This window comes from Gobio gobio, assembly GCF_949357685.1.
Source record: "Gobio gobio genome assembly, chromosome: 5".
Classification (NCBI taxonomy): domain Eukaryota; kingdom Metazoa; phylum Chordata; class Actinopteri; order Cypriniformes; family Gobionidae; genus Gobio; species Gobio gobio.
In genome coordinates, this window is record NC_137101.1 from 2,632,722 (window position 1) to 2,649,739 (window position 17,018).

At 38.7% G+C, this 17,018-nt stretch overlaps 1 protein-coding gene across 1 annotated transcript in view; it reads left to right on the plus strand.

Moving 5' to 3' along the window:
• Positions 1-16,017: 16,017 nt before the first annotated feature.
• trim35-14 (tripartite motif containing 35-14) overlaps positions 16,018-17,018 on the plus strand; it is a 39,029-nt gene continuing 38,028 nt past the window's right edge. The window contains exons 1-2 of the mRNA XM_079817019.1: positions 16,018-16,491; positions 16,564-16,659. Of these exons, the coding sequence (XP_079673145.1) occupies positions 16,096-16,491; positions 16,564-16,659 (492 nt within the window). The 5' untranslated portion in view covers positions 16,018-16,095. The remainder of the gene's footprint in view (positions 16,492-16,563; positions 16,660-17,018) is intronic.

A 17,018-nucleotide genomic window follows, 5' to 3' on the forward strand; every position in this document is an offset into this window, starting at 1 on the left:
CACTCAACCAGACGGTGTACTCTCAACGCACTGAGAGTCGCGCCCTGGTGAATGAACTTACCGCTGTCCGATTCGCCCTATGTAACCTCATTCTCCATTACTCATCTACTCCAAAAACGAGCCAACAAGCTTAAAGTTAACCCTATAACTATTTACTTGTGTGGCACTGAACTTACTTGGAAAGGGGAATAATAAAGTAACTAATAAGCATTTAATTAAAAAAATAACAATAATATTTGTATATGCCGTAGTAGGCCTATATATTTCATACTTTATAGTAGGCTACTATTTATATTATGGGCGTCAGAAGCAAAAAAAATGTCGGTGGGTCCTTTAACAGAAACATTTTACTGGAGTAGATGCAATTTACAAAAAATATACTTAAATATATCGGCTTGTTTAAACGTCTGGTTGACCAAGAGACAGCTACGGAACACACAATCTTCATCAGCAGCAATAGTGTAGGGGTAAGACGTATGGCAATAAGATTTGACGCAAATTGATCAGAGGTTCGAATCCTCCTTTTACCAAACTCGCACTGATCCTTTTATCCATCATATATCAGATCGGAAAGGAAATTATTTTCTATGAATATGAAGAAAATATTAGAAAAGTGAAAATAAAGCTACTAACGCGTTTAATCAGTGTTTATCAGGGTATGTAAACAGACGTGCTCAATTAGAGACGATACAAGTGAGTGCGCCCAATATCATTGGTCTTAAAAAGTGTGTGAGTCGATGCCATCTCCTGGCGAAACGCGGGAATTCATTCAATGCACGGCGCGACTCTCACAGTGCATTATGGGTATTCTCTAGCCGTCGAGCATACATCGGTTGCAAACTCGTTATTGTGGTGCATTGTGGGATTGTATGAGTGCACTTAATAACGTCCACTATGGTTTCGGACACCACTAAATGGCTGTTCCCTCAAATAGTGCCCACAGCTGAATCAATCATCCATCCATCTTCCGAAACCGCACTGGTCCAGCCCAATATCATGCATACAGGTATAAATGATCCTTTTTAAGATGATTATTATATTGTTTGATTAAGGTTACATGCTAGTTTCCTTAGCAGAGTTCAGGATAAATCTTTTCATTATTACTGGAGCTGCCAAACAGCAAGCACAAACTGCAAAAACGGCAGCCTTTCCGGCGCACTTAGTGTCCGAAATCACTCACTCGTTTTCGAAGTGGACTATATCAGTGGACTAATGTAGGGAATAGTGAATGAGGGTATAGGGGGCGATTTCGGAAACAGCCTGGGTTGTTACGTCTGACCCAGGATCTGTGTAACACAAACACTGGGTTGTTACGTCTGACCCAGGATCTGTGTAACACAAACACTGGGTTGTTACGCCTGACCCAGGATCTGTGAAACACAAACACTGGGTTGTTACGTCTGACCCAGGATCTGTGTTACACAAACACTGGGTTGTTACGTCTGACCCAGGATCTGTGTTACACAAACACTGGGTTGTTATGTCTGACCCAGGATCTGTGTAACACAAACATTGGGTTGTTACGTCTGACCCAAGATCTGTGTAACACAAACACTGGGTTGTTACGTCTGACCCAGGATCTGTGTAACACAAACACTGGGTTGTTACGTCTGACCCAGGATCTGTGTAACACAAACACTGGGTTGTTACGTCTGAACCAGGATCTGGGTTACACAAACACTGGGTTGTTACGTCTGACCCAGGATCTGTGTAACACAAACACTGGGTTGCTACGCCTGACCCAGGATCTGTTTAACACAAACACTGGGTTGTTACGTCTGACCCAGGATCTGTGAAACTCAAACACTGGGTTGTTACGCCTGACCCAGGATCTGTGTAACACAAACACTGGGTTGTTACGCCTGACCCAGGATCTGTGTAACACAAACACTGGGTTGTTACGTCTGACCCAGGATCTGTGTAACACAAACACTGGGTTGTTACGTCTGACCCAGGATCTGTGTAACACAAACACTGGGTTGTTACGTCTGACCCAGGATCTGGGTTACACAAACACTGGGTTGTTACGTCTGACCCAGGATCTGTGTAACACAAACACTGGGTTGTTACGTCTGACCCAGGATCTGGGTTACACAAACACTGGGTTGTTACGTCTGACCCAGGATCTGTGTAACACAAACACTGGGTTGTTACGTCTGACCCAGGATCTGTGTAACACAAACACTGGGTTGTTACGTCTGACCCAGGATCTGTGTAACACAAACACTGGGTTGTTACGCCTGACCCAGGATCTGTGTAACACAAACACTGGGTTGTTACGCCTGACCCAGGATCTGTGTAACACAAACACTGGGTTGTTACGCCTGACCCAGGATCTGTGTAACACAAACACTGGGTTGTTACGCCTGACCCAGAATCTGTGTAACACAAACACTGGGTTGTTACGCCTGACCCAGGATCTGTGTAACACAAACACTGGGTTGTTACACCTGACCCAGGATCTGTGTAACACAAACACTGGGTTGTTACGCCTGACCCAGGATCTAAATAACACAAACACTGGGTTGTTACGCCTGACCCAGGATCTGTGTAACACAAACACTGGGTTGTTACGCCTGACCCAGGATCTGAATAACACAAACACTGGGTTGTTACGCCTGACCCAAGATCTGAATAACACAAACACTGGGTTGTTACGCCTGACCCAGGATCTGTGTAACACAAACACTGGGTTGTTACGTCTGACCCAGGATCTGTGTAACACAAACACTGGGTTGTTACGCCTGACCCAGGATCTGTGTAACACAAACACTGGGTTGTTACGCCTGACCCAGGATCTGTGTAACACAAACACTGGGTTGTTACGCCTGACCCAGGATCTGTGTAACACAAACACTGGTTTGTTACACCTGACCCAGAATCTGTGTAACACAAACACTGGGTTGTTACGTCTTACCCAGGATCTGTGTAACACAAACACTGGGTTGTTACGCCTGACCCAGGATCTAAATAACACAAACACTGGGTTGTTACGCCTGACCCAGGATCTGTGTAACACAAACACTGGGTTGTTACGCCTGACCCAGGATCTGTGTAACACAAACACTGGTTTGTTACACCTGACCCAGAATCTGTGTAACACAAACACTGGGTTGTTACGTCTTACCCAGGATCTGTGTAACACAAACACTGGGTTGTTACGCCTGACCCAGGATCTAAATAACACAAACACTGGGTTGTTACGCCTGACCCAGGATCTGTGTAACACAAACACTGGTTTGTTACACCTGACCCAGAATCTGTGTAACACAAACACTGGGTTGTTACGTCTGACCCAGGATCTGTGTAACACAAACACTGGGTTGTTACGCCTGACCCAGGATCTGTGTAACACAAACACTGGGTTGTTACACCTGACCCAGGATCTGTGTAACACAAACACTGGGTTGTTACGCCTGACCCAGGATCTAAATAACACAAACACTGGGTTGTTACGCCTGACCCAGGATCTGTGTAACACAAACACTGGGTTGTTACGCCTGACCCAGGATCTGAATAACACAAACACTGGGTTGTTACGCCTGACCCAAGATCTGAATAACACAAACACTGGGTTGTTACGTCTGACCCAGGATCTGTGTAACACAAACACTGGGTTGTTACGTCTGACCCAGGATCTGTGTAACACAAACACTGGGTTGTTACGCCTGACCCAGGATCTGTGTAACACAAACACTGGGTTGTTACGTCTGACCCAGGATCTGTGTAACACAAACACTGGGTTGTTACGCCTGACCCAGGATCTGTGTAACACAAACACTGGGTTGTTACGCCTGACCCAGGATCTGTGTAACACAAACACTGGGTTGTTACGCCTGACCCAGGATCTGTGTAACACAAACACTGGTTTGTTACACCTGACCCAGAATCTGTGTAACACAAACACTGGGTTGTTACGTCTTACCCAGGATCTGTGTAACACAAACACTGGGTTGTTACGCCTGACCCAGGATCTGTGTAACACAAACACTGGGTTGTTACGCCTGACCCAGGATCTGTGTAACACAAACACTGGGTTGTTACGCCTGACCCAGGATCTGAATAACACAAACACTGGGTTGTTACGCCTGACCCAAGATCTGAATAACACAAACACTGGGTTGTTACGTCTGACCCAGGATCTGTGTAACACAAACACTGGGTTGTTACGTCTGACCCAGGATCTGTGTAACACAAACACTGGGTTGTTACGCCTGACCCAGGATCTGTGTAACACAAACACTGGGTTGTTACGTCTGACCCAGGATCTGTGTAACACAAACACTGGGTTGTTACGCCTGACCCAGGATCTGTGTAACACAAACACTGGGTTGTTACGCCTGACCCAGGATCTGTGTAACACAAACACTGGGTTGTTACGCCTGACCCAGGATCTGTGTAACACAAACACTGGGTTGTTACGCCTGACCCAGGATCTGTGTAACACAAACACTGGTTTGTTACACCTGACCCAGAATCTGTGTAACACAAACACTGGGTTGTTACGTCTTACCCAGGATCTGTGTAACACAAACACTGGGTTGTTACGCCTGACCCAGGATCTGAATAACACAAACACTGGGTTGTTACGCCTGACCCAAGATCTGAATAACACAAACACTGGGTTGTTACGCCTGACCCAGGATCTGAATAACACAAACACTGGGTTGTTACGCCTGACCCAAGATCTGAATAACACAAACACTGGGTTGTTACGCCTGACCCAAGATCTGAATAACACAAACACTGGGTTGTTACGCCTGACCCAGGATCTAAATAACACAAACACTGGGTTGTTACGCCTGACCCAGGATCTGTGTAACACAAACACTGGGTTGTTACGCCTGACCCAGGATCTGAATAACACAAACACTGGGTTGTTACGCCTGACCCAAGATCTGAATAACACAAACACTGGGTTGTTACGCCTGACCCAGGATCTGTGTAACACAAACACTGGGTTGTTACGTCTGACCCAGGATCTGTGTAACACAAACACTGGGTTGTTACGCCTGACCCAGGATCTGTGTAACACAAACACTGGGTTGTTACGCCTGACCCAGGATCTGTGTAACACAAACACTGGGTTGTTACGCCTGACCCAGGATCTGTGTAACACAAACACTGGTTTGTTACACCTGACCCAGAATCTGTGTAACACAAACACTGGGTTGTTACGTCTTACCCAGGATCTGTGTAACACAAACACTGGGTTGTTACGCCTGACCCAGGATCTAAATAACACAAACACTGGGTTGTTACGCCTGACCCAGGATCTGTGTAACACAAACACTGGGTTGTTACGCCTGACCCAGGATCTGTGTAACACAAACACTGGTTTGTTACACCTGACCCAGAATCTGTGTAACACAAACACTGGGTTGTTACGTCTTACCCAGGATCTGTGTAACACAAACACTGGGTTGTTACGCCTGACCCAGGATCTAAATAACACAAACACTGGGTTGTTACGCCTGACCCAGGATCTGTGTAACACAAACACTGGGTTGTTACGCCTGACCCAGGATCTGTGTAACACAAACACTGGTTTGTTACACCTGACCCAGAATCTGTGTAACACAAACACTGGGTTGTTACGTCTGACCCAGGATCTGTGTAACACAAACACTGGGTTGTTACGCCTGACCCAGGATCTGTGTAACACAAACACTGGGTTGTTACACCTGACCCAGGATCTGTGTAACACAAACACTGGGTTGTTACGCCTGACCCAGGATCTAAATAACACAAACACTGGGTTGTTACGCCTGACCCAGGATCTGTGTAACACAAACACTGGGTTGTTACGCCTGACCCAGGATCTGAATAACACAAACACTGGGTTGTTACGCCTGACCCAAGATCTGAATAACACAAACACTGGGTTGTTACGTCTGACCCAGGATCTGTGTAACACAAACACTGGGTTGTTACGTCTGACCCAGGATCTGTGTAACACAAACACTGGGTTGTTACGCCTGACCCAGGATCTGTGTAACACAAACACTGGGTTGTTACGTCTGACCCAGGATCTGTGTAACACAAACACTGGGTTGTTACGCCTGACCCAGGATCTGTGTAACACAAACACTGGGTTGTTACGCCTGACCCAGGATCTGTGTAACACAAACACTGGGTTGTTACGCCTGACCCAGGATCTGTGTAACACAAACACTGGTTTGTTACACCTGACCCAGAATCTGTGTAACACAAACACTGGGTTGTTACGTCTTACCCAGGATCTGTGTAACACAAACACTGGGTTGTTACGCCTGACCCAGGATCTGTGTAACACAAACACTGGGTTGTTACGCCTGACCCAGGATCTGTGTAACACAAACACTGGGTTGTTACGCCTGACCCAGGATCTGAATAACACAAACACTGGGTTGTTACGCCTGACCCAAGATCTGAATAACACAAACACTGGGTTGTTACGTCTGACCCAGGATCTGTGTAACACAAACACTGGGTTGTTACGTCTGACCCAGGATCTGTGTAACACAAACACTGGGTTGTTACGTCTGACCCAGGATCTGTGTAACACAAACACTGGGTTGTTACGCCTGACCCAGGATCTGTGTAACACAAACACTGGGTTGTTACGCCTGACCCAAGATCTGAATAACACAAACACTGGGTTGTTACGTCTGACCCAGGATCTGTGTAACACAAACACTGGGTTGTTACGCCTGACCCAGGATCTGTGTAACACAAACACTGGGTTGTTACGTCTGACCCAGGATCTGTGTAACACAAACACTGGGTTGTTACGCCTGACCCAGGATCTGTGTAACACAAACACTGGGTTGTTACGCCTGACCCAGGATCTGTGTAACACAAACACTGGGTTGTTACGCCTGACCCAGGATCTGTGTAACACAAACACTGGTTTGTTACACCTGACCCAGAATCTGTGTAACACAAACACTGGGTTGTTACGTCTTACCCAGGATCTGTGTAACACAAACACTGGGTTGTTACGCCTGACCCAGGATCTGAATAACACAAACACTGGGTTGTTACGCCTGACCCAAGATCTGAATAACACAAACACTGGGTTGTTACGCCTGACCCAGGATCTGAATAACACAAACACTGGGTTGTTACGCCTGACCCAAGATCTGAATAACACAAACACTGGGTTGTTACGCCTGACCCAGGATCTGTGTAACACAAGATAATTATTAGATTATTGAAGACCAGATAACATTGAATGAACGTTCTATTAACATTAGGGTGACCATATTTTGATTACCGAAAACCAGGACACTCGGCCCGGCAAAAAGAAACTCAAATGATACTCGAAGTTTACTCAAAGATTCCTTATTAATTTCAATACATTTAAAGTATGCCCCCTCTGTATGGATAGAAAATTGTTATATTAGGGCCAGGACAGGACTTGAAAACAGGACGTTTGGTCACTCTAATTAACGTTACTGGAAGAACGTTTGCTCATAACTTTGGCAAAAGTTATCCCCAGTTCTGAGAATGTTCCATGTTAGCTGGGATATAGTACGTGACCAGAATTAGATATCAATCTGTGCTTATTTCTGAAGTATTCCATTACCCACAACAACCTGGACAGATGCACCTGCATATCAAGAGCCCTTTCAAGGAAACTTTGCGTCTTTGCCCTTGGCAGTGATGGTCTGTTTGTCTACATATCCCACTGTTCGCAGCAGAGATGAGACATCCACTGAAAAGGTGACTGGCACTTTGTAAGCAGCTCTGGTCCGTCTGGTGAAATTGTGCATTTAATCCAATTTCTGCGGAGGTCTGAATTCATGTGTGAAAGCTGAAATGAGATGCACATACATCAAGGTCCGCCAATGCAAACGTGGACGGCATGCAAAAATGGCCTTTTGACAAGGTGCAATTAATTTATGGGATCTTTTTGCTCATATATTATAAAAGACTTAATTTGGATAAGACAAAATTCAAAAGGGCCAGTGAATGTCACTTCACAGGCAGCATGTGCTAGGTCATCAACAAATGAGTTATGTCAATATTTACTCACCATTATGTCATTTCAAAACCATAATAACAATAAATATTGTTTTATTTATCATATGTTTATTTTTATAATGTGCTTTGTCACCAATAAATAAGTTATTGTCAATATTTACTCACCATTATGTCATTTCAAACTCATAATAACAATAAATATTGTTTTATTTATCATATATTTATTTTATATTATATTTTTATATTACATATTTTTATTATATTAATTTTTATAATATATTAATTTTATATTATATTTTTATTATATATTTATTTATCATATATTTATTTTATATTATATCTTAATTTTTATTATATATTTATTTATCATATATTTATTTAATAATATATTTATTTTTATAATGTGCTTCATCACCAACAAATGAGTTATTGTCAATATTTACTCACCATTGTCATTTCAAACTCATAATAACAATAAATAATGTTTTGTTTATTATATATTTATTTTTATATTATATATTTTTTATTACATATTTATTTTAATTTTATATTTATTATAATATATTTATTTTTATATTAAATATTTTTATTATATATGTATTTTTATATTATATTTTTATTTTTATATATATTTTTTATTTTATATTTATTTTATAATATATTTATTTTTATAATGTGCTTCGTCATCAACAAATGATTTATTGTCAATATTTACTCAACATTGTCATTTCAAACTCATAACAATGAATAAGGTTTTATTTATAATATATTTATTTTTACATAATTTTTTATATTATATATTTATTTTTATATTATATTTGTTTTTACATTATATATTTATTTTTATATATTTTTTATTATATATTTATTTTTTATAATATATTTATTTTGATCATATATTTATTTTTATAATGTGTTTCGTCAAAAAACTAATATTTTATTTTTAATATTTACTTACCAATGTGTCATTTCAAACCCATAATAACAATAAATGTTTTATTTATCATATATTTATTTATATATTATATATTTTATTAAAAGATATTTTTATGTTATATATTTTTATATTAAATATTTTTATTATATATTTATTTTTAGATTATATATTTATTCTTATATATATTTTTATAATATATTTATTTTAATCATATATTTATTTTTATAATGTGCTTCGTCAAAAAACAAATATTTTATTGTTAATATTTACTTACCAATGTGTCATTTCAAACCCATAATAACAATAAATGTTTTATTTATCATATATTTATTTATATATTATATATTTTATTAAAATATATTTTTGATGTTATATATTTTTATTATATTTTTATTTTTATATTATATATATATATTTATTTTATTTTTTATTATATATTTATTTTTATAATGTGCTTCGTCATCAACAGATATTTTATCGTTAATATTTACTCACCATTCAAACCCATAATAACAATAAATAATGTTTGATTTATCATACATTTATTTATATGATATATTTTAAGATTTTTTTATATTATATATATATTTATTTTATGCATTTCCCAAGCTCGCGGTCGCTGTACAGAGTAGCATTAAAATAGACACACGACACAGATAAACGAGCAAAACAACACCATAACAAGAGAAAACGAATCAGAGCTAGGATCAAAATATATGGATATGGAAATAATGAGGATCTTTCAGGACAATCTATTCCTTTAAACAAAGGTGAAAAAACAACCTTTTATGCAAAATGACAATTCCCAGATCAGTTTACCTGTGACTGAAAGCTCTTCCAGTGCTTGGCTGAGAGAGAGAGAGAGAGAGAGAGAGAGAGAGAGAGAGAGAGAGAGAGAGAGCAAAAGAGGAGGACAACTGACATGGACAATATTGGTGAACAAACAATGTCGAAACAGTGCAGGAAAGCCCTGGGAGACGAGCACACATATCAGGACGCAGACAGAAACACCTGGGCCCACAAATATCACAGCTCCTGCCTCCTCTCTGCCGATAGAAATGTGTGTTTATTTAAGCAAAAGTTCACATTGTGTAATTGTTTACTCACCCTCATGTCATTCCAAACCTGCCCCCCCCCCTGTGGGACACAAAAGGAGGCCGTTTCAGATCCTCCATAAAGCATGACGAAGCTCCTCGTGCTGTACATCGTAAAACCACATGGTTTAGAAGAGAGATCGAGGGCCGCTGAATTATGCCACGGTGTTGAAACAGCAGCTGCAGGAGCCCATTGTGATTAATAAGTGAACCGCCGTAGGACTCTTCGCCACCATATGCTGGAGAAAAACAAGCTAATGAAATAAAAGGGAACACACACATGAATGCAAACTTCTTTCTGAAACGTCGTTTGCAAGTTTTTTGATTTGCTTTTCAAGAAAATCGAATGTGAAATGCCCAGTGATGGCCTAAAGTCAAACTGCATGGATGCACACTGCCCTCTAGCGGCGCTTTTACACATCTCAGATCCTCTGCTTTCTCACTGCGGCCCATCTTTCACACGTCTGGCATCATTTACTCACCCTCAGAATAATTTATTCACTCAAATGAAGCAATTTAGTTCAGTGCTTAGAGTGTCTTTTGAGTTCTCAAAACGGACACATTTGAAGTAATCTGAACCGTTTCATTGTTTTGAGTTTTATGGACTTTAATTTAGACAAATTTAACCGAAACTGGGATTTCTATTTCCCAGTATGCTTTGCTGTGACACTCAAAAGGGACCGTAAATGCAAAAATTATAGGGCTGTGCTCAGAATATCAATACAAGTGATTTTACATGGCCGATTCCGATACCGATTTTTTTCAAGAAAACTGGCCGATTCCGATTTTTTTTTTTTTACACAATAAAAGAATGAAAGTATACATGAACAAGATGTTTATGTGGTATTTAACAGGCTAAATTGACTTTTGGCTAATGAAAACAAGTCCGCAATCTGAAATTAACAGGAAATTGAATCGGAAATTAAAAGGCTGAAAGGCAACTGCATATTCTGCAATCCAAACAAAGATGTTACTTAAATCAGCATTTGTTTTTAAATTCAGTGTAAAGAAAAAAAGTCTTTACCAGTGAAATTCAATAAAACCAAAGTATATAAATGTTCCAAAATGTTAAATCAAATAATGTTTAGTGCAACGAAAAAAACTAAGATGCTACAGCAGGTGCTTTTCAAATCAAATTAAGTCAATGTCATTTTAAGGTCAAATAAAAGGTAACACTTTAGAATAATGGTCATAAGTTAACATTAGTTAATGTATTAACTAACATGAACTAACCATGAGCAGTGCATTTGTTACTGTATTTGTTCATCTTTGTTAAATAATGCAGTTATCTCTCATTAGTAAATGTTGAACTATGCTGCTGCATCCCAATAAAGAATTTAGTAGGGCTGGGCAAATTAACGCGTTAACGCGGGCGATTAATTTTTTCAGCTTAACGCATTAAAAATATTTAACGCAAATAACGCAGAGTCCGTTTTTATATCCATTTTTTGCTTAGCGTTACATGATCATCACGCTCCTATTCATGTAAATGCTTCCAAGCGTGACAAGACACTGGAGAATGCGCTGTATGCCAATGTCCTGTGTGTGTGTGTGTGTGTGTGTGTGTCAGTGTCCTGTCTGTGTGGCTGCATCTCATGTCATCTAATCGAGGGACACTCTGACACACACACACACACACACACACACTCGACGCATAGACAGACTCGGTCAGTTTCCTGCTCACATCGAGTTCTCTTTTGCTCTTGAACAAACAATAATAACAACACAGAGAATTTTGAGTATTCTCATATTAGTGTCTTAAATTAGTTAAATAACGTCTTAAATGAGCTTAAAGAGTTGTGAGGAAATGAGATGCGCGTCAGATCCGCGTCATGTTCATCAGCGGCCACTCTTAAAGTGACAGGAGCACTGATTATGCCTGCACTGCAAAAAATGCTTTTCTTACTTAGTATTTTTGTCTTGTTTTCAGTCCAAATATAAAAAAAATCCTACATTAAGAAACATTTACTAGACAAGCAACAGTTTTTGTCTTGTTTTGGGGGAAAATAACTCAAAATTAAGGAAGTTTTTGCTTAAAAAAAGCAAAATAATCTGCCAATGGGGTAAACAAAATAATCTTGTTTTCTGTTTGAATTAAGATTATTTTGCTTACCCCTTTGGCAGATTATTTTGCTCATTTTAAGCAAAAACTCCCTTCATTTTTTGTTATTTTCCCCCAAAATAAGACAAAAACTTTAGCTTGTCTAGTAAATGCTTCTTATTGTAAGATTTTTTAGATATTTGGACTGAAAACAAGACTAAAAAAATACTAAGTAAGAAAAGCATTTTTTGCAGTGTGTCATTAATGTTCATCACAGAACAACGGGAACAGAGACAAGATTAGCTGTAATGATGATTAATCTATATTTCATTTATTATTTATGCAGTTAAGAAAGGTGTTTGATAACTTTTACATTTCGGTATATGTCTAACAGGGAAGGCCATGGGTAAAAATAACATTTATTATAATGGGGTTATGTACAGATTGTTTTAAGTTCACTTAAATTAAAAGTTGTTTTTTAAAGCCTAATAAATGTTGAAATTGTGAGCTTTCAGTTATACTGTAATGTAACGTCATTAATGTTTCATAGAGACATCAGTGATACTGGCCTTCATTCATAAAAAGATGACAATACAACATATATTTAAAATATGCTGTCTTTAAATTGTTTATACATTAATTTGGAGAGTAACTGAAATTATTACAATATTAAAATATTAAAAACTTGCGATTAATCACGATTAATGTGATTAATTAGTAAAAAAAAAAAAATCGATTCTTGAGCAGGTTTTTATTGGCCGATTCAACGCAACTCCAAAAAGGAGGACAAATGACAGGGGGCTTAATATCCGGACGTGTGGCGTCCCTAGCTTCAGTGCCACTATAATTGACACTAATTTAGGGCTGGGTAAAAAAATATTGATTTCGCAATTTTAATCGATTCTCATTTTTACAAACCGATATCTATTCTTAAATTAAAAGAATAGTCCTCCTGTTTTCAATTGATGAATGAAGGGAACATTGTAGCGCGTCAAATTACGTGAGATCATTGTAGCGCGAGATGGCACATGAACGGATCTTCACTTCCGCTTTAATACCAGTTACAGCACGGAATAAACATGAATGAGCATCTGAAAGTGTTCAAAGATACAGGACAACTTACCAAAATCTGTATCATGTAATCACTCAATCAGTGTTTCAACCGCGGAAACGTCAGTAAAACAGCGTGTGAATAACGTAACATCACATTTACCTCAGAAAAACCATATCCAGTGTCCATAAACTCATTAGCGAGCTGGAAAAATGAACTCTAGAGAGGAGCATTTGGATAAATATATGCCCCATATCACAAATTCATCATACTTTTTTATGTTTTTCAATATTTAATGCATGTTTGAATAAATCTTGCAAGTTTTTATGACAGCCACCATTTAAATGTTAGGTTACACATTATTTCGATAGTCCACTTTAAACATTCTACTAACTATAAGTAACTTTGCAACTACATGTCAACTAACTGTCATTAGAGTATTAGTTGCCTGTCAGTAGACTAGTAGGTTATGGTTAGGTGTTAGGGTTCGGGTTAGTAGAATAAGTTAAATTGTAGTTGCCAAGTTACTTATGGTCTGTAGAATGTCTGTTGGGGGACCAACAAAATAAAGTTTTAGTAAATAATAATCAGACAGTCTACAAATACTCTAATGACAGTTAGTTGACATGTAGTTGCAAAGTTACTTCTGGTTAGTAGAATGCAGAGGTGGACAGTAACGAAGTACATTTACTTGAGTACTGTACTTAAGTACACTTTTTGAGTATCTGTACTTTCCTTGAGTTGTATTTTTTTCTGGAAACTTATGACTTTTACTTCACTACATTTGAAAGACAAATATCGTACTTTTTACTCCACTACATTTCTATCAAGGCCCTCGAAGTAGAAAGTCGTAGCCGCTTTGAAAGTCAGTGGATGATTTGTTTTCTTCTTCAAAACATGATTGTTTTTGTTTTGTTTTCAGACAGCCCATCAGTAATCACTCTTGTAGGATCACATGAAGTTCAATGATTTCCAAGTATTTTTTGAACACTAATCAATTGATGGCAAAATAGACGGCGGCAGTTCACAGACACAGTGCTCGCAACCATAGTCATACTTAAAAGTGAAAATTCAGAAGAGCAGACGAGGATAAGACTGAAAGAGTGCACACAGAAAGCGGCCTCTCAGACGCCAGACCACAAGTACTGAATTTTTGTCTATTGAATCTATTAAAATCGTATTATAGTCAATTAAAACTAAAACAAATCAGATGCCTAAAATGTTATAGTCAAAAGGCTATGACTAAAACTAAATCAAAATTTGCTGTCAAAATTAACACTGGTATGAAGTATGGTTTCGACAAATGATTTTTATAGATTTATCAGCCAAGTTGCCATAGCCTTGTGTATACAGCGCTAACGCATAGCTAACGTTCGACAATGATGTTAGTTAGCATGCAAAAGCGTAGTTGGGCTAATAATGTTAACTGAAGTCCTTTCAGAAATATGTTTTTACATAATCCTGTCAAATAAACACAATGTAGAAACCTTTCTTTTCTAGTATGATTTTGACTTTGATGAGAGCTTTGTAACTTTTAAACAAGTATTTAAATTAGTTCAAGATATGCTAGCATGTCAGATGGAGCATGACTGGCTGAAACCACGTGCATTCATACAACAATGCAACAATAATAAAATAATGCGTTTACTTTTACTTTTGATACTTAAGTACTTTTAAAAGCAAGTACTTCTGTACTTTTACTTAAGTAAAAATCTATCTTTACAACTTTCACTTGTAATGGAGTAAGATTTAACCAATAGTACTTTTACTTTTACTCAAGTAATGGAGTTGAATGTCCAGAGGTGGACAAAGTACACAACTCCATTACTCGAGTGAAAGTAAAAGCACTACTGGTCAAATATTACTCTGTTACAAGTGAAAGTTGTTAAAAACTATTTTTACTTAAGTAAAAGTACAGAAGTACTTGCTTTTAAAAGTACTTAAGTATCAAAAGTAAATTTCCTTTTTTATGTCAATGCATTATTTTATTATTGTTGCATTGTTGTGTAAATGTACGCTACGCCATCATGATGGTTTGAGCAGTCAGTGATGCTCCATCCGACATGCTAGCACAACCACCTTGAACTAATTTAAATACTTAAAAGTTACAAAGCTTTTTACAAAGCTGCTGTCACTTTAAGGCAGAATGCACAAATCCTACACACTGATACACATCTGATATTCCCCCAACTGTTTACGTTCACTTAAGACATAATCAACTTTGTTTACGTGAATACTTTCCAAAATGAAAATGTTGACATTTTGTGTGTATTGGTCTGTTTAAGTGCGAAAAAAACACAAAAGAAAGCTCTATTCAGTACTCGTGCTCTGGCATCTCAGAGGCACAAAAACCAGACTGAACTGAGCTCTTTCATCAGGCTTTTTCAGATTCATCCATATGTCTATGCTTCTCTTTCTCCCAGACATTTACATTTTGCAAAAAAAAAAAATCATCCACTGACTTGCAAAGCTGCTACAGAAATGACTTTTGACTTCGAGGACCTTGATAGAAATGCAGTGGAGTAAAAAGTACGATATTTGTCTTTCAAATGTAGTGAAGTTAAAGTAAAAGTTTCCCTAAAAAATAATACTTCAGTAAAGTACAGATACTCAAAAAGTGTACTTAAGTACAGTACTCAAGTAAATGTACTTCAGTACTGTCCACCTCTGTGAATGTCTAAAGTGGACTATCAAAATAAAGTGTTACCAAATGTTATTTCAAAAAACGAATTGGAGTAGAAATATGATTATGTGATTGTAAAGTTGTTATTATAACTTTATAATTGAGTGTAATTGAACTGTTTGTACAAATGATACTTTGACTTTATGTTGAGCAGGTGCCACGTCCCAGATAATCATTTCCTGGTTTCTATTTTTGTGTACTTTGGAGGGAGGAGTTGTTTACTAAGGTTTCTACTGAAATGAAAGTGAATGAAATGAAAGGGTTGGGTCTAGTGGAAAAGTAAAGCAGAGAGAATTTATCGAGTGAGGATTGTTTACAGTCATGTCCGACGATTTGTCCTTCCTGGAGGAGGACATGACATGCCTCATCTGCTGTGATGTCTTCACAGATCCGGTCACTCTGAAATGTAGCCACAGTTTGTGCTCTGAATGCCTCCAGCGTTTCTGGACGACTCAAAAAGTGCCGCAGTGTCCGGTCTGCCGTAAGGAGTGCTCGCACGATGAGCCCACCAAGAGCCTGGCGTTCAGAGCGCTCTGTGAATCCTTCAAGACGAGAAAACCCAGCGCTGCTTCGGGAGACGTTTGTCCTCTGCATGGAGAGACACTCAAACTCTTCTGCTATGATGACAAGCAGCCCATCTGTGTGGTCTGTTACACTTCAAAGAAGCATGAAAACCACAAGTGCTCTCCTGTCGAGGAGGCCGTCGGGAATTTAAGGGTAGGACAAGTTTGGAATCGAAGCCGAGTTTTGTTTTTTCTTCAGGCACATTATTAAGAGCTGTGATTCCAGGTGATCGTCGAGGAACAAATGGGCCAGCTGGAGGTGATCCTCGCTCGCCACATGAAGGCCCATGAGAGCTGTGTGGAAGAGGCAGAGCTCATTAAGGTACACTGCGCTCAAAATACTTAAAAGGGGTCACAACACACACACACACACAGTTTCTGCCAGTCTCATGTTGATCTTGAGTATCTATAGAGTAGTGTTGATCCTTCATATCTCCCAAGAGTCTTTAGTTTGATCAGATTTATAACTGTACAGATTCTTTCAGTAAACAGCCGAGTCCGTGGAGGCGTGCAGTGGGCGGAGCTAAAGAGTCACGAGCGCGCACACACACACACATGTTTGTTTTTGTGAAATGTGAGGACATTCCATAGGCGTAATGGTTTTTATACTGTACAAACCGTATTTTCTATCCCCTTACACTGACCCTAAACCTAACCCTCACAGGAGACTGTGCAGTTCAC